The 18,899-nt window shown below is 40.8% G+C and overlaps 1 protein-coding gene across 2 annotated transcripts; it reads right to left on the reverse strand.

Moving 5' to 3' along the window:
- Positions 1 to 46: 46 nt before the first annotated feature.
- Positions 47 to 18,582, reverse strand: cd4-1 (CD4-1 molecule). Of its 2 annotated transcripts, XM_061675645.1 has the most exons (10): positions 18,523 to 18,582; positions 13,457 to 13,543; positions 7,843 to 7,912; positions 7,601 to 7,759; positions 7,373 to 7,528; positions 6,114 to 6,359; positions 3,031 to 3,417; positions 442 to 806; positions 312 to 361; positions 47 to 165 (listed from the first exon to the last, which is right to left on the reverse strand). In XM_061675645.1, exons 3-10 carry the CDS (start codon positions 7,904 to 7,906, stop codon positions 135 to 137), a joined length of 1,458 nt encoding a protein of 485 aa, XP_061531629.1. In that variant the 5' UTR covers positions 7,907 to 7,912; positions 13,457 to 13,543; positions 18,523 to 18,582; the 3' UTR covers positions 47 to 134. The 2 variants fall into 2 exon arrangements, with proteins under 2 accessions (XP_061531629.1, XP_061531628.1); XM_061675644.1 differs by lacking the exons at positions 13,457 to 13,543; positions 18,523 to 18,582 and adding an exon at positions 8,877 to 8,925.
- Between the last annotated feature and the right edge of the window lie 317 nt (positions 18,583 to 18,899).

The raw sequence follows: 18,899 nt of genomic DNA on the forward strand, positions 1-18,899 counted from the left end.
ATATGCTGTGATGCATTAAGCAACATTACAGTTCCGAGGGCTCGGTGACATCATCTGTTAGCGTCGGCACACCACATGACTTGCACGTTCTCCTTTTAAAGCGCAATCCTTATTTTGAAACGGTGCAGGATGCATTATCGACTGTAGAATCCTTTGGGCTTGGGGCTGCAACGGAAACAGGACAATATGAAAGAGACGTTTGTTTGAATTTTTCTTTGTTTGAAGAAAACACCCCATGTATTATTCAGAATGGCGGGCCCATGGGGATCATGAATGTGTCAAAGGCATAGGAAGCGGTTTTCGGTTCGTACTGTTTGCAGCGGCAGACGTGACGTCGGTGGCGTCTCGTGTTCCGCTGAATCTGAGACAGGAAAAGAGACACAAAATTTTTGTTTTGTTTTTGTTTTTACAATTCAATAGAAATAAAAACATTTTCCTTACCTGTCGGTGTCTCCAGATGATGTAAATAAGGAAGAGGAGGACGGCGATGGTGCCCGCACTGCCGCAGAGGCTCCCGAGCATCCACGCATTCAACTGTTGGCTGACGGTCAACGTGATGTCAGCGGACGTCAGCCTCGTGTCATTCCGCCACAGCTCGCACCTCCACCTGCCGCCGTCATCCATGCCCACGTCTGGAATGTTGATTTGGGCGGGGTCCAAACGCCCGGAGCCGAGCAGAGACCGGACAGCGGCGCGCTTAGGTGCAAACCACTTCACCCAATGGTCTTTGGGCAACGGGCGACCCAGGCTACAGGTCAGATTGACGCTCTGGCCGCTGCTAAGTTCCGATCCCGCAGACGACACAACTAAATGGATAGACCGAAAGACATTACGGGTTTTGGATGTTATAGAACTGTCAGGACAACAACAACAAAAAAAAGTTACAACAAAAGTAGACTTATGAGTGTGCCAACTTTCGAGCTTTATCTATTTCGAATTTTATAGAATTTGAGTTGCCTCTCGGCCTGCCTAACACCCTGACATCTGGATTTCGGACTGTTTTATTGCCGCTTCCCTTCTCTCCTCCCCCCTCCTATCCTGCTTAGAGAGGGGGCAAGGTGGCAATGATCGAAGTGAGGCTGTTGCCTGCAAGGGTTCTTCCAATTTTCCCCTCAATTGGTTTTTCTTCAATTTTCCTTGTCTGGATGGGGAGTTTCGACCAGGAATGTCGTTCATCATTGTGAACTGTGGGCCTGTGAAGTCCTTTGAGACTATTTTGTGATTAAGGGCTATACAAATAAACTTGACTTGAGGTTTTCAAAGTTTAAAAGCTGTCACCTGTCGTCTGACGCACGTGTGTGTGGGTGTGTTTGTGTCCGTCCTGCGCCTCCTTGCCGTCTTGTGCTCACCTGTGTGTGTCGTTCTTGTGTCTCATCATCATCAGTTCATTGTGCATCGTTGTCACCTTTACTACTGTAATGTATATTCATTTACTGTGTACTGCTTACAACTGCAATGCATCATACTGAAAGGTGTTTCTAATACTGTAGTTGGCATCCCTGAAGCTAAATAAGGTATTCTACAGTAAAAGCAAATAAGTACAACATAGCTAACATCTTTTCAGATTAGAAATACTCATAACGCATAGTTAAACAATTACAATGGATTGTGTTGCTCCTCTGCTGTGCACTCCCATTAAAACAAATGGAGCTTGATAGGTGTTTCATCCACAGTAAAATCACACCGGGGAAACATGAAAGCAAAACAACTCTCTTGTTGCGAGCGGACATAAAATAAGAGAAGCAAAAATAAAGAAATTCCAATGAAAAAAAAATTCCAATGAAAATCATACGTTCTTAAACTTACACTTTATGTTTTTGTGTTCAAAACACAATTTAGAATATATGTGCTATATGTACTAAAACTAATTAAATAAAAACAAAAACAAAATTTATCTAGACAAACCAGCACCATAATAAAACACAGTACTATATAACAATAAAAATGGTAAAAATAATGAATGATTATTATGATAAAAATAACAGCACGAATGACAATAACAATTCTCAATTCCACTATCCATCCATCCATTTTTTTGTACCGCTTATCCTCACTAGGGTTGTATTGTATCCTCAGTATTGTATCTCTGCTTTTTGCAGATGATGTGGTTCTGTTGGATTCATTAAGCCGTGACCTTGAGCTCTCACTGTAGCGGTTCGCAGCCGAGTGTGAAGCGGCTGGGATGAGAATCAGCACCTCCAAATCTGATACCATGGTCCTCAGTCGTACAAGGGTGGAGTGCCCTCTCCAGGTCGGGGATGAGATCCTGCCCCAAGTTGAGGAGTTCAAGTATCTTGGGATCTTGTTCACGAGTGAGAGAAGAATGCAACGGGAGATCGACAGGTGGATCGGTGCAGCGTCTGCAGTGATACAGACTTTGTATCGGCCCGTTGTGGTGAAGAAGGAGCTAATCCCAAAGTCGAAGCTCTTAATTTACCGGTCGATCGATGTTCCTACCCTCACCAATGGTCACGAGCTGCGGGTTGTGACCGTAAGAACAAGATCCAAGCGGCCGAAATGAGTTTTCTCCACAGGGTGTCCAGGCTCTCCCTTAGAGATATGGTGAGAAGCTCGGTCATCTGGGGCTCATCCACATTGAGAGGAGCCAGATGAGGTGGCTCGGACATCTGATTAGGATGCCACCTGGACGCCTCCCTGGGGAGGTGTTCCGGGCATGTCCCAGCGGGATCAGACCCCGGGGACGACCCAGGACACGCTGGAGAGACTACATCTCTCGGCTGGCCTGGGAATGCCTCGGGATCCCCTCGGAAGAGCTGGAGGAATGTGGCTGGGAGAGGGAAGTCTGGGCTTCCCTGCTAAAGCTACTGCCCTCGTGACCCGACCTCAGATAAGCGGACGAAAATGGATGGATGGATGATCAGTGAGTTTTATTTTCCATCTGAATTGCACAAGTATTTTTCCACATTTATTTCTGTAAAATGCCGAAATTTTCTAATCCTAGCCTATTTTATTGAACATTATTGACATGAAAAACCTGGATTTTACACTCATCAACATGTCTGGACTTACCCTGTAGCACCTCAACTCTCTCAGCCCTGCGCAGATAGATGTGGTTGCTAAATTTGAAGTCGCACATGTAGAATCCTCTGTCTTCGGCTCGCCATTGTTTTTTGCTCAAAATCATGTGGTCATTTTGGAGGTCTGCAACAAAACTCATTCCCCTGCTTGTGTTAGCACTCCAGCACCATTTATTGTCCGTCGGGGAGAAGAACAAGATGTTCTGTGGATTTATGAAGATACGAGGGGAGAACATTTTTGGAGAGTAGCGCCAGCGGACTTTCTTGACGTCCCTGAATTTGAATTGCTCCCAGGAGATATTATGGGCAAAGGGACAGGGGATGCTGAGAGACGAATGTTCTGAGGTGTACAGAGGATACTCGGGAGCTGGAGAAAGGTCTGGAAAAATGAAGGGGAGACAAATAAAGCTCGGAAGCACTGGGATACTTTCATGAACATAAAACAAACAGTTCGGAAAACAGTATTTACGTGAAAATATAGAAAAAAAATGTAATCAGCGTTATTTTGTGGGGGATAGGGACTAAGACCTGCCGCGAATAGTGAAAAAGCTTAACCTACACATTTCACATCACAGTTACTGTATAGCCTAAAATCTGAGTATGGCGATCCCAAATGGACAAAAATAATACCTGCACCTCACATGCTAATAATGATTGTTGGTAATTCAGTGTATGTATGAAGTTTCGAAATATATAGTGGGTATGGAAAGTATTCAGACCCCCTTAAATTTTTCACAATTTTTTATATTGCAGCCATTTGCTAAAATTATTTCAGTTCACCCCCCCCCCCCCCCACACACACATTAATGTACACACAGCACTCCATATTGACAGGGAAAAAAACGGAACTGTTGAAATTTTTGCAAAAAATCAAAAAAGAAAAACTGAAATATCACACAGGCATACATATTCAGACAGTTTGCTCAGTATTTAGTAGAAGCACCCTTTTGAGTTAATACAGCCATGAGTCTTTTTGGGAATGATGTAACAAGTTTTTCACACCTGGATCAGGGGATCGTCTGCCATTCCTCCTTGCAGATGCTCTCCAGTTCTGTCAGGTTGGATGGTGAATGTTGGTGGGCAGCCACTTTCAGGTCTTTCCACAGATGCTCAATTGGGCTTAAATCAGGACTCTGGCTGGGCCATTCAAGAACAGTCACGGAGTTGTTCTGAAGCCACTCCTTCCGTATTTTAGCTGTGTGCTTAAGGTCATTGTTTGGTTTGAAGGTGAACCTTCGGCCCAGTCTGAGGTCCTGAGCACTCCGGAGAAGGTTTTCGTCTAGGATATCCCTGTAGTTGGCCGCATTCCTCTTTCCTTCAATTGCAACTAGTCGTCCTTTCCCTGCAGCTGAAAAAGACCCCCATAGCAAGATGCTGCCACCACCATGCTTCACTGTTGGGACTGTATTGGACAGGTGATGAGCGGTGCGTGGTTTTCTCCACACATGCCACTTAGAATTAAGGCCAAAAAAGTTCTATCTTGGTCTCATCAGACCAGAGAATCTTATTTCTCACCATCTTGGAATCCTTCAGGTGTTTTTTTAGAAAACTTCACGCGGGCTTTCATGTGTCTTGCACTGAGGAGAGGCTTCCGTCGGGGCCACTCTGCCATAAAGCCCCGACTGGTGGAGGGGTGCAGTGATGGTTGATTTTCTCGAACTTTCTCCCATCTCCCGACTGCATCTCTGTAGCTCAGCCACAGTGATCTTTGGGTTCTTCTTTACCTCTCTCACCAAGGCTCTTCTCCCACAATTGCTCAGTTTGGCCGGACGGCCAGCTCTAGGAAGGCTTCTGGTCGTCCCAAACGTCTTCCATTTAAGGATTATGGAGGCCAATGTGCTCTTAGGAACGTAAAGTGCAGCAGAATTTTTTTTGTAACCTTGGCCAGATCTGTGCCTTGCCACAATTCTGTCTCTGAGCTCTTCAGGCAGTTCCTTTGACATCACGATTCTCATTTGCTCTGACATGCACTGTGAGCTGTAAGGTCTTATATAGACAGGTGTGTGGCTTTCCTAATCAAGTCCAATCAATATAATCAAACACAACTGGACTCCAATGAAAGTGTAGAACCATCTCAAGGATGATCAGAAGAAATGGACAGCATCTGAGTTAAATATACAAGTGTCACAGCAAAGGGTCTGAATACTTATGGCTATGTGATATTTCAGTTTTTCCTTTTTAATAAATCTTCAAAAATGTCAACAATTCCGTTTTTTTTTCTGTCAATATGGTGTCCTGTGTGTACATTAATGAGGAAAAAAATTAACTTAAATGATTTTAACAAATGCCTGCAATATAACAAAGAGTGAAAAATTTAAGGGGCTCTGAAAACTTTCCGTACCCACTGTATATAAATAATAAAATAAATACTTGGTTGCTACTTCGCGGATTTCGTTTATTGTGGGGGTGGGGGAGGGGATCTGGAATGTAACCCCACGATAAATGAGGGATTACTGTAACTGAAACTGCATCGTCTGGTGTCTAATTATAGGAAGAAATTTTTTTTTTTGTCTTTGTTAATTTATTTCATATGTAAGGTTTTTGGTTAAATTAAAATCTATTCAGTTTTGCTCTGCTCGTTCTCATTATTTGATTTGTGGATTTTCCAAAATTACAATTTAACAAAAGCTGTCAAACCCGCTTTAAAATCTAATTTAAAATAACTGAATTTGAAAAAAAAAAAGGCAAGATAAAATAAAAACTATTGAAAAATCTAAAAAAAAATTTTTTACTTCCACAGGCCATGGACGCTCCTGATCGTCAATTCATCGATTAATCGACAACTGTTTAACTTAAAGTTGTCCAACTCCTTAGAATTTCAGTCTCTCAACAGAAAATATTCTCAGATTTCTGTCATCGTCCATGAAAGCAGACTGAAATAATGTCCTGTTTTTCAATGAAGGAATGGAAATTGATTTAAAAAAAATTATGTGCTCATCGATTAATTGAAAAAGTAAGTGACAGAGTAATCAGTAATCGTTAGCCCTACGGTGAATGTTTTTTTTCCCAACAGATAAATAATTGACGAAACACATTCAGTTTTTTGAACGTTCATGAACACTTTAGATGACTCACAAAGAACCGAAACGAAAACTGTAGCCATGTCCTCCCCGCCATCCTTCACAACAACACAGCTCCACCAGCCATTGTCTCGGCCCGAGACATAAATGATGAGCTCTCCTCCAGTCTGACGACTCCTCTTTCCCGCCGGACTCAACCAGTATATGTCAGGCCTCGGGTGACTTTGAGGTTTCTCCACATGGCAGGAGAGCGTCACGTCTTCTTCGGGCAGCGCAGGAGAATATGCTGACTTGACAGATACTAGGGAAGTAGAATACAGTATATATATGTATTGGTAAAGATTGTAGAAGATGTGAAAAATGATACTTTTGTGGTCTAATTCACAGGTTTTCAATGTAAAAGCTTACATTTAAAAAAGCCACATGAAAATAAATTTTACCCCAGCTATATTTCGATTTGTGTGCAATAGTTTTTAAAATATAGATATACTTTTTACAGTATACTTGCGAATGCAATTCCTTTACATACGTGTGTGTTTATATATATATATATATATATATATATATATATATATATATATATATATATATATATATATATATACAATTTTCTCTCTCAGTTTCAGATCTAAGAATGGCAGCAGTTGGGTACACCATCGACTGCTCGTCAGCCAATCACGCAGCACATATAGAAAAATAACTGTTCACACTCACATTCGCACCTATGCAGAATTTAGATTATTCAACGAACAGATCATGTATGTGTTTTGATTTGTAGCAGAAAGATGGAGTATCTTGAGAAAACCCACACGAGCACAGGAAGCAGATTCAAACCCAGAACCTTTTGACTGTGAGGCAAACATGCTAACCACTTATTCACCATGCTACCCTTTAAAGATTTGAATTGCATTCATTTTGTTGAAACAACTTAAAAACCATAGTCATGTTGCGTTTTTTTTTTTGTATCCTTATGGATTCACATTTGTTGTGTATTTTGAAAATTTAATATAACAGGTGAAACGGTGTTGCATGTGATTAAGGCGTCTAGGGTTAGGGGTTAGATTCTGGGTTTGAATCTGTGTTTTTCAGGGACTGTGGCTTCCTTCCACATTCCAAAAACATATGACGGGTCAAGTGAAGACTCTAAATTGTCCATAGGAGTGAATGTGAGTGTGACTGGTTGCCAGCCACTGGTCGGCAGCCATTCCAGAGTGTATCCCGCCTCTCGGCCAAAGTCAGCTGGGATAGACCCCGCCTCACCTTGAACAGGATAAGCTTTACAAAATAAATGACTTCATATCAAAGTATGGTAACCTGTGATTTTGGAGATTCTAAAGATTTTCATTGGAGTGGCACCACCATCTTGTTTAATGTATCTTGAAAAGACCACAGTGCCAAAGTCATGCTCTTGGACTCCTGTGATGCTCAGTCCGTTTCTGGATATGGACAACCTGCTGATCCAACGCTCATCTGCAAGCAAAGACATCCTAATAATAATAATACCTCAGGATAATATTTAACCTCATGGGGATACAAGCTCACCTGTCGTGAATGACCAGCCAGCCAAGGGGTTCCGCCAGGCCAGCCGGCCTTTGTGGAGATTACTGTGGGACCAGTACAGGTAGTCGGCGTTGGCCTCGAGCTCTTCCAGCCTCAGGTTGACTGTGTCTCCTTCCTTGACGTAGAACACCTCCTCACAGCCTGCGTGACACGTGCACTCAAAGCAAGCAAATACAGGAAGCGTCCCGCTCAGCTGGACATGAATGATGTTAGTCATAACATACAGTATAACCTGCTAGTAGTCCACATGAGAGCAGTCGCGATGAGCACCTGTATCATCATCTTCATGCCGGCCTGTGAAATCGAAGAGGAAAACATGCATCAGTAATGATAATGCAAAGTTTCATTGATTTAACAACAGCGACGCCTTAAGATACAAGTTGAACTCATTCCGTGACCATGCTTGTACTGTAACTCAAAACGCTCATATCTCAAATCCATTCATCCGTCCATTTTCTAGACTGCTTATTCTGTTAAGGGTCACGCGAAGCTGACTTTGGGTGAAAGCCAGACGACATACTTACCTTTCATATCTCCAATCATTTTTCCCAGTTGAAATGAATGGTAAAACCATCAATCCATTCCAGTCTTCTCACAAAAAACAACAAAAATATTTTTGTTAAAAAAAATACTAAAAAAAAAAAAAACATTTTAAAAATAAAAAAATAACACTCTTTAAAAGTGTTCTTTATAAACAACATTGTAACAACATAATTAAATAGAATGTAAAGAAATTTAAACAGTTTTTGCCACATTTTTGTAACTTCAATTCAATAGACTTTGTGCTGCTTCTTCTGGTGTATGTGCCTTGGTCACCTGGGGCCAGTATAATACAGACATACAGATATTCACGAACACGTCTCAACTCCTCAATAAGCCGTAGTGATATTAGTGGTTCTTCGCAGAGGATGAAGAATACATGCCTGTGAGTATTGTTATATTATAATTTGTTTATTGTTATATTATTATATATTAGATTGCCTACATGTGTTGCTCCAACATTTGTGTTCAAATATCTGTTGCTTGAAGGGTGATAACACAGCGACACCAATGCTATTCGTTTGCCCGTTTATGTATGGCGTTTCCCATTATGTGTTAGCATTTAGCTTTGGTTTATGTTGTAAGTGGCAATTATCAGCTTGGAGACTCTTTTTTTAAAAGAAATGTTCACCATTACCCTCTATCACTATTGTATATACAGTGGAACCTCGATGAAACGGACCCCGATATACAGTAATGGATATAAGCTAAAACAGACCGTTGGGACTCTTTCCATTTGTCACTTGAAATGCCGTTGGCAGTCTGTTAGTTCCAGAGATGGCCACTATTATTTACTGGCGCTGTGGCGCAATGCAGGCAGAGAATGGGAGTGACGTATTTCTGGGTCACAGATATACAATACAGTATGACTACATCCAATTCCAAAAGACATGCCTCCCATGCCTACGCGGCGGCCATGTTGAATGTTCCATCGTCTATTGTACGTCAAGCTCTCCGCAGAGAGAGAGAGCGGAATTGCTGCGGCGTTAACACTGAGGAATAGTCTCTGTAGTCTGGAACATACTATTTTTAGTACAGTAAAAATTTTTTTTTTTTTTTGCCATTTGCCTTTTGGAACTAGGAAGCACACTAATTCCATGTGTTCAAATATGTTCACAAAGTGTTGAAAAAGTTTGTTTTATAAGTTTAAATAATGTGGGAGCCTTAAAATGTTTTTTTAATCTAGTCTCTCTACAGTATATTGTGGATTTTCACCTATTGCAGGGGTTTACTGTATTTTGCTATATGTGAGGGGCAAAATATAAAGTAGCTCCCAGTGTGACACCTTTTAGGTGCTTGACACTGGGCAAAAAAAGAGCATAGGAAATAAAGAATAGATAGAAATAAATGAACTTTTCTACGATATTCAAATTTGAGATGACAAAGTATGATCTAAGAAATGTATTATACATAATGATCATTTATGGGTTAAGGATGTTCATGTGGGCCGTATGTTCCCCACCCTTGCTTGATTTCAAGAAATGAATCAATCCTATTTGATGTTTCTGTGTAAAATATATAGTGGGGACAATGGGAAGTGAAGACATGTAGCAGGAAGTGACACATTTGCGGTGGTCTCGGATTCGAGGAGCTTAGTGGAGATAAAAAGTCGACGGCAGCCGAGAGTGGGCGGCCTGCGGCGGGCTTTACGTGAGCGTTCGTCGAGGGTTGCGGTGGGCCTTGATTTAGCAAAGATTCTTATCCTGATTCCCCCCTCTCTCATACTTCCTCCCACACTTCTTCTCTTCCAAGAAAGACAGATCCCTCCCTCGCTCGAAAAGAAACCACAGCACGCGAAGACTGCTTGAAGGCCTTTTTTTTTCTCTCACTGCAGTTGTTAAGACTTCCACTCATTCTTGCAAAAGGCCAAAGTTTGTATTAGATCTCCTTGTAAAGTGCAGTTGTACTGACTAATGTGGCGTATAAAAGCCTCCGTTCCCGATTTAACAATACATTGGAAATAAAGAAATCTACACACTCCTGTTTAAATGCCAGGTTTTGGTGATATAAAAAAATGAGACCCAGATAAATAATTTCCCAAATTTTTTCCATTAATGTAACCTGCACAACTCAATTGAAAACATTTTTTTTTAAATCTTTTTGAGAGTCTTAGTAAAAATAAGCAACTGGAATAATATAATTGCACAAGCGTGCACACCCTCTGGGAATGTGGCTGCATTCAGAATTAACCAATATACATCCAAAGTCATGTTGTGCCATATTTTACCGAACTGACTTTTTCTAGTATTTGGGATGTTATATTGGCTCTATGGTTCCTCAGTAAACATGTGTAATATGATTTAAAATCTCTCCCCGCATTCCTGAGTTCCAGACATTTTTCTGTCGAGAGGCCTGAAATCAGGTCATTGTAATTTCTCGAGCTTATATACATCACTAGCGCAGATCTCCGCCTACGTCTCCACCCGGAGGCAGCGCTGTGAACATAACAAACACGTGTGCTCTCACAAGTGGGTCTTCCACACGGAGGCAGCCAATCAGAGGAAAGGGGGCGGTCTTCGCCAAATATGGACAACGCAGATACAAAACTGGGTCAAGCAGAAGTAGCTGTCAGAGGGGCCTTTTCTGGCTGGACACTCATATGACAAAACCAAGGTGTTCTTTGAAATGAAACTGACACTTTTATACAAAGTCCATATTAGAGAGTCACGCTGTGGAGGTCTAAATAGCCAAAATATGGGACCTTTAAAGTTCCTCTGATTACCCCAAATAAATTGCATCTGTTCTAGTAGGTTGGAGGTTTTAAGAAAACCCTGACTGTTATTTCGAAATGTTCATAGTTCGCTCCACCTTGTCCAAGGCCGCAGTTTCTGTTGAAGAAAAAAAGGAAGACCCAAAGCATGATGCTGCGACCATCAAGCGTCATTGTAGGTACAGTAGTGTTCTTTTGGTGATGAGCACTGTTGCGTTTGTGCCAGAGATAGCTTGGTTCTACCTTAGTTTCATCAGACCATAACAAAATCTCCCAAACACATGTGGGAAATGTGTTTCGGTCCAATGAAGCCAAAGTTGGACTTTTTGGCCGTAATTACAACAGGTATGTTTGGCTAAAACACGATAATGCTCACGAAAAACGCAAAATACCTACAGTGAAGCATGGTGGCGGCAGCATAATGCTTTGGGGCTGACTTTTTTTTAGTTTGAACGACGGCCTTAGACAAGGTAGATGGAATTTTGGACAGTTCAAAATAGCAGAGTGTTAGCACAAAACCTTCAGGCTTCTGTGAGAAAGCAAAAAAAAAAATAATCCGTAAAAGCCCATTGAAACAACTGAACTTTAATTTGGGGTTCATCAGAAGCACTTTTAAATGGTGGTAGGTGTCTATTGACTCCCACTTAACATGAGTTTAAATGTAATTGATTAAAATAAAACAAAATAAAACATAAAACAGTAACAAAAAAGTGAAAAACGTTTAACTTCAACAAAGTCTGCACACAAAATTGTTTTCCACTTTAATTAACTTGCATAGTGTTCGCAGTGAGAACAAGAGAAAAAAAATCACTGGACAAAACGTTCCCATAGCTTTTCTAATGTTGTGAACTCACGAACAAAAATCCCAAATTACATAGTGGTAACTAAATAATATCCACCTTACTTGTAGATGTTTAATTTTTAAGATTCGACGGAGAAGTTTTGAACGTCAGACGTTGGACGTTTTAGGCAACGTATTCGCCACAAATCAATGAAATCGTAAAAAAATAAACACTCACATAAAGTACAAATACCTGAAGAGTCTACTTAAGTACAGCATCAAAGTATTTGTACTTTGTTCCATCCGACCACTAGTATTAGTCACAAACTGAACACTTCGTGTATACATTGATTTAGGCAAACAGAGCGCAACCTGCTCGTCTGATGACTGTCAATCATCTCTCCTGGGAAGCGTGCATGTGCGTTAGGGCATGCGACTTTCCTAAAACAAGAACAAGAGCAACGCTGTGGAGCGATGTTTGTGATAATGGGAAGGCATTTGAAAAGCCAGCATGTCTACTGCTGTCATTATTCTGTTTATGCATGCTGAGATGTACTTGCACGGCGGTTGGGGAAATTAAGGTAAAAAAAGCATTTAGTCTAACTTGTTGCTGACTGCCAATTTGCATTGGGAATAATTGCAGGTTTTTTTTTTAGGGTTAGGGTTAGATTTTTTTTATCTTTCAAACCTTATCTGGCCCCCACATATTCCACAATGAGGATACAATAATTTCATATTTAATATCTAGCTGTGTCTACTGTATACAGTATATACACTAGCATAAACATTTAAAAACATTCAAGGGAATTGCAATTATTTTTCTTTTCTTTTTTAGGTGTAGTTGATCTTTTAAAGGATTATGGCGGTCTCTAATAATATATATATTTTTTTTAAATTAAAAATTGTTTAAAACGCTGATTTAACAAACGTTTAAAAGACATTATTTATTTTATATAAATTAAAATAAAAAATAAAAATTTTTAAATTAAAATTTAAATTAAAATATAAAAAATTACAATGATCGGTAATAATATTAACATTGATATAAATAATTGAAAAAAATAACACTAAAATGAAAGTAAACAATAAATGACAGTGAAACAAAATAAGCCGGTCTGGAAAAAAATATGGGTTACAGTATACGATGATTATTTATAAGTGGGTAATTTCCATTTATCATGTTTGCATGATTCAGTGCCGAAAATGAGAAAGAGACCTTCCAAGACCATGATGTGATTTAATGTGGACTCTTTCCATTTTTGTGGCGCTTGTCCTATTTTCATTTTGAACACAAATGACGATTTTAAACTGAATGTAACTATTGACGTCCAAATTTGCGACGGTTTACTGGGCTTCTTTGGAGCGTTAGAAATTAATCAAGCACAACATTCAATCATGAAAATTCAGTTTTCGGTTCAGGAATGAAAGTAAATAAGTATAATTGGACATCTTAATCATGGAATATTGAAGTGCTTTCCTATTTTTTGTATCTTTTTTTTGTAAAACAGAACATTAGAAAAATCACAGATAACAATAATTATGATATTTTACAATTAAAAATATAATTATTTAAAAGGGTTACCGGTAGTTAAAGTTAAAGAGCTTCTGCAAACGGGTCTATTAACCATTACAGAAAGATAAATGTTGTTGGTTTAAGGCAACTGTGGCATAAACCTGACATTGGACGCTGTTCTTAGACATTTGTTAAGCGCTGTACATACTGTATATGCTGTAATGTGTGAGCAGGGTAATTTATTTTAAACACGGGTATATGAGGCTATAACAGAAATGAGCATGCTGTACTTACAGTTGTCGATGACAGTACTGAATATTTATCACAGAAGGTCTCTTGACTGGTAGTTTGATGCACCTCCCTCAACACGCATTGATTGGTCTGCAAACACAAGCACACAATCACTAATTAAATACCGCATCCCAATTACTGCGAGATGGCATTTTAAATTAGCATCAATTGGAATTTTCTTATTTGTAAGTCTACTTTTAACAACATTTTAGACAAATAATAAAAAAAAAAAAAAAACAATGAAAATAATTTCAAAAATTTGAATAGCATGAAATTAGGGCAAAGGTGTATGTATATATGCTTTATATGTAAATGTAGTGTAATGGCACCATACCCTCACAGGATTCATGATCTGGCATCTTGCAACCTAATTTGCACATTTGCTTGATTATGTCTCTCTTAATCACTTCATTACACTGTGTATACAACATTTTACCTCGTGGGATACACTTTAAACTGATCATCGTGAATTATCACTATTACAGTATATATTGCACTCTGGTACCCAGATTTTCCTAAAATGTATTTATTATTATTATTTTTGTAATAGTCTTTGAAAACATCCATCCATCCATTTTCCGAGCCACTTATCCTCACTAGTGTCGCGGGCGTGCTGGAGCCGATGCCAGCTATCTTCGGGCGACGCCCCGAACTGGTCGCCAGCGAGTTGCAGGGCACATATAAACACACAAACCATTCGCACTCACAGTCACACCTATGGGCAATTTAGAGTCTTCAATTAAACTACCATGCATGTTTTTGGGATGTGGGAAGAAACCGGAGTCCCCGGAGAAAACTCATGCGGGCACAGGGCCTTTGAAAAGTTGGACAACTTATTTTTAAACATAACTACACTATGCCTACATGTACAAAGTGCCTTTCAGAGCACTCTGTTAAGAAACTAAGTTTAACATGACAACTGCAAATGCATAAATAAATAGAGTAAAATTAAATTACATGAAAATCAAGAAAGACTTTGACTGGAATGCAGCTTATGCTGCTCCAAATGATGCCGGTTTTTAATGCGGTGCCACCCGAAGGATCGAAGGTCACGGGCATTCAGTGTTTTCAGCGTTGCTGCTTAAATACAGCGATTTTGCCAGATTCTCAGAATTTTTTTACGAGATTATGGACTATAGATGATGAAAGTCCTAAATTCCTTGCAACTGTACGTTGAGAAATGTTGTTTTTCACAAAGTGGTGAAACTTGCCCCATCCTTTCTTGTGACCAACTGAGGCTTTCGGAGATGCTTTCATACCCAATCATGATCATGATTGCGTATGAATCATGAAATCACCTGTTTCCATTTAACCTGCTTACCTGTGGAATGTTCCAAATGTGTTTTTTGAGCATTCCTCAACTTTGCCAGTCTTTTGTTGTTCTTGTCCCAGCGTTTTTGGAATGTGTTACAGGCATCAAATTCAAAATGAGAGAATATTTGCAAAAAAAACCAAAACAATAATGTTCATCAGTTTGAACATTGACTATCGTGTCACTGTAGTGTATTCAATTTAATATAGGTCGAAAATGATTTGAAAATAATTGTATTCGGTTTTTATTTTTCTTACACAACATCCCAACTTCATTGGAACTGGGGTTCGTAATTACAGTGCATTTCTTGGTAAAAAAAAAAATCCGACAAAATTCCCACAAGAAAAGGGGCATTCGCATACTGATTGCATCGCTCATTTGGCAAATGTTGCCAGTTGCACTTTATTGTCTATTTTCATGGTGAAGCGCTCACACTGCGTCGCCCGCTGAGGGTACGCGAGATGATTTTGTTGTCGAAAATCACATCATCTGACATGACTTTGGCTGCTGATGATTTGCACTCATGGAACGACACCCCAGGTACAAACATGAGAGCGAACACACAAACACGCGCACACTGTGTTCATTAGTGCTTCTCTCACACACACACACACCCACACACAAACACACAGAGATTAATGCAGGTCGTTATGAAGCCATGAAAAGAGAATACTGTTTTTTTGTTTTTTTTTCATGAAAATGCCCCCCTTATATAACAGAACAGAGTGAACTGTTTGGCTAAAGGATATCTAAAGAGAAGGATAATTTAAAAAAAATGTCTAATACCATTTTCATGGTATCATCTGTTTTGTAATGGTTTGGTCCTTAAAATCTAAACCTTGATGACATCCACATTTATCCATCCTCTGTCTGTTTTTTTGACAAACTTGTCTTAAATATTAACATGAGAGTCTTGTGGAGGGTGATCAATTAGTTTGAACAAAAATCCTGATTTTGAATATCTAGACTTGCTAGTTTTATATTTCTCGGTCTCGTTCTTGAAGGCAATTAAGCAGACTACCTTAGGCAAAGCACATGAAATGGATGGAATCCTGGCAGAGATATTCAAAACATCCGACCCGGTGGCACTCGAAACCTTTCACTACCTCCTTACCAGCATCTGGCATGAGGAAGGACTGCCCAAAGACTTTAGGGATGCTACTATTGTCTCACTGTTTAAGAACAAGAGCAGCAGGAGTGACTGCAGCAACTACCGAGGACTCGGGTCCTCCTCAACCGACTGATTGACAACATCTCTGAAGGGAACCTGTCAGAAACACGGTGTAGATTCTGCTCAAACCGCAGCACCATGGACATGATCTTCTCCATTCGCCAAGTACCGGAGAAATGTTTAGCGCAAAACATGGATTTATATGTAGTCTTCATTGACCTGACCAAAGCCTTCAACACGGTAAACAGGGAGGCCCGTTGGCTCATCCTTTCCAAGCTTGGATGCCCATTCACATTTGTAAACTTCATACGGCAGTTTCCCAACAATATGACTGGACAGGTTCTCTCAGCTGGTGAGGTATCGGAGCCATTCAACATCAGCAATGACGTCAAGCAGGAGTCTTGGCCCCAGTCCTCTTCAACCTCTTTTTCAGTTGCGTCCTTAACCATGCCATTAGAAACTTGGACCTTGGGGAATACCTGCGGTACAGACTTGATGGCTCACTGTTCGACCTCCACTGACTGAACGCTAAGACTAGGGTCACAAAAAAGAAGGTACTGGAAGTGCTCTTTGCTGATGACTGTGCCCTCATGGCCCACACGGAGTCTGACTTCCAGTTCACCATGAATAAGTTCGCAAAAGCCTGCCGCCTCTTTGGTCTCACTATCAGCCTCACCAAGACAGAGGTACCGTTCCAACCAGCACCTGACTCCATCGCTTCTCTCCCATTCCTTTCCATTGAGGGTACACAGCTGAAGCCTGGAGAAGACTTTTAGTACCTCGGCATAACCATCAGCAGTGATGGCAACCTGGATAAAAAGATTAACGCCAGGATCTGCAAGGCCAGTCAAGCTCTCGGTCGTCTCTGAATTTGTATCCTGAACCGGCATAACATCCAACTGTCCACGAATCTCAAGGTTTACAGGGCTGTTGTCCTCACCAGCCTTATTTATGGATGTGAGACGTGGACTGTGTAGAAAAGACATCTAAAGCAGATGGAGAAGTTCCACACGGATATTCACTGGCAAGACCGGGTCATAAACCTGGTGGTAGACAGAGCTGTGATGAACAGCATTGAGGCCATGTTTCTAAAAGCACAGCTCCAATCGGTTGGTCACAAGATCCGGATGTATGACCACAGGCTTCCCAAGCAGCTAATGCACAGCAACCTCTGCTCAGGGAAGCGAAACCAAGGCAGACCAGCCAAAAGATCCAAAGACTGCATGAAGTCCAACATCAGGCACTCTGGTATCCTTCTCAATCAATTAGAGCTGCATGCTACGGATAGGCCAGGCTAGGGCGCCCTCACTACTCGGGCGCGAGACGACTTTAAGGAGAAGAAACGATCAGATGTTGCTGAAGCAGTTGCTTTCACAGTTTCCTTGCCCCCATTCCAGCCATGTCTGCGGATCGAGGATTGGCCTGAACAGCTATCTCCATGCACATGCAAGAAGAGGAACTAAAACATATTTAGTCAGCCACCAATTGTGCAAGTGTGCTCACTTAAAAAGATGAGAGAAGCCTTTTATATTCATCATAGGTATAACTCACCTATGAGAGACAAAATGAGAAAAACAAATCCAGAAAATCACATTGTCTGATTTTTAAATAATCCATCCATCCAATCCATTTTCTACCGCTTATCCGAGGTCGGGTCGCGGGGGCAGTAGCTTTAGCAGGGACGCCCAGACTTCCTTCTCCCCAGCCACTTCATCCAGCTCTTCCGGGGGTATCCCGAGGCGTTCCCAGGCCAGCCGAAGGACGTAGTCTCTCCAGCGTGTCATGGGTCGTCCCCGGGGTCTCCTCCCGGTGGGACGTGCCCGGAACACCACCGGGGAGCCTTAACTTAACTTATTTTAAAATAATTTATTAGCAAATTCTGGTGGAAAACAAGTATTTGGTCAATCACAAAAGTTCATCTCAATACTTTGTTATATAACCTTTGTTGGCAATGACAGAGGTCAAACGTTTTCTGTAAATCTTCACAAGGTTTTCACACACTGTAGCTGGTATTTTGGCCCATTCCTCCATTCAGATCTCCTCTAGAGCAGTGATGTTTTGGGGCTGTCGCTGGGCAACACAGACCTTCAACTCGCTCCAAGATTTAATTTTTGCTAACTCGGGTGGGGTACACACAGAGCAACAACCAGGCCGAATTTGACCATTTTACCTCCCTTCTGATTAACTAAGGCGCAATTCTCTGACGTCTTTAAAAGATTATTGTGAGCGATTATCCAATGACTGTAGTCAAATGTCCATTCCTAATCAATAGTCATAAATTTCCTCCCCAACAGGTAAGATCACCTCTTGCGGCACACCCCAGGGCTGTGTTGTCAGTCCATTCCAATCTTGTTTGTTACCAGTGTAACTCAAAATCTACAAAACCATTTTGTCGGGGAGTAAAACATGGGTCAAGGAAAACACAGATTAAGTTTAGGTTGGATCTGGATAGTGAATCCAGGATTATTTTTACTGAAATAAAAACTCTAAAAGTCCTGTTGTACAAAATGAACTGAATACTGAATAGAAATGGTGTAAACATAAAACTAATTGACAAATGAATAAAGACTATATAAGAACACTTACTGTACATCAGTGCTGTGATTGACAGGTGATGTGTCCAGGGTGCAGCCCACCTCCTGCCCCAACTCAGCTGCAATATACTTGAATACAGGAGAGAAAGAACAAAAATGGATGGAGAGATGGAAGGCACCTTGATTGTGTGTGGTGTGATCAGTGCAGCCCTGAGAACACATGCAGGTGTCTCCTACACACACACACACACACAAACACACTCGCGCACGCACACAGGAAGTCAGACATCTCTCAGTTTCTCATGGGATACACGAGTAACACGTGACGCTTTAGATCACGCTATCATTCAAACAAGTGACAAAATATTGTAATGATATGGTGTCGGGCCTTGCTAGAGGATATATCCACCCCACACAAAAAAACAAATA

The sequence above is a fragment of the Phycodurus eques genome, chromosome 4 (assembly GCF_024500275.1).
Source record: "Phycodurus eques isolate BA_2022a chromosome 4, UOR_Pequ_1.1, whole genome shotgun sequence".
Classification (NCBI taxonomy): domain Eukaryota; kingdom Metazoa; phylum Chordata; class Actinopteri; order Syngnathiformes; family Syngnathidae; genus Phycodurus; species Phycodurus eques.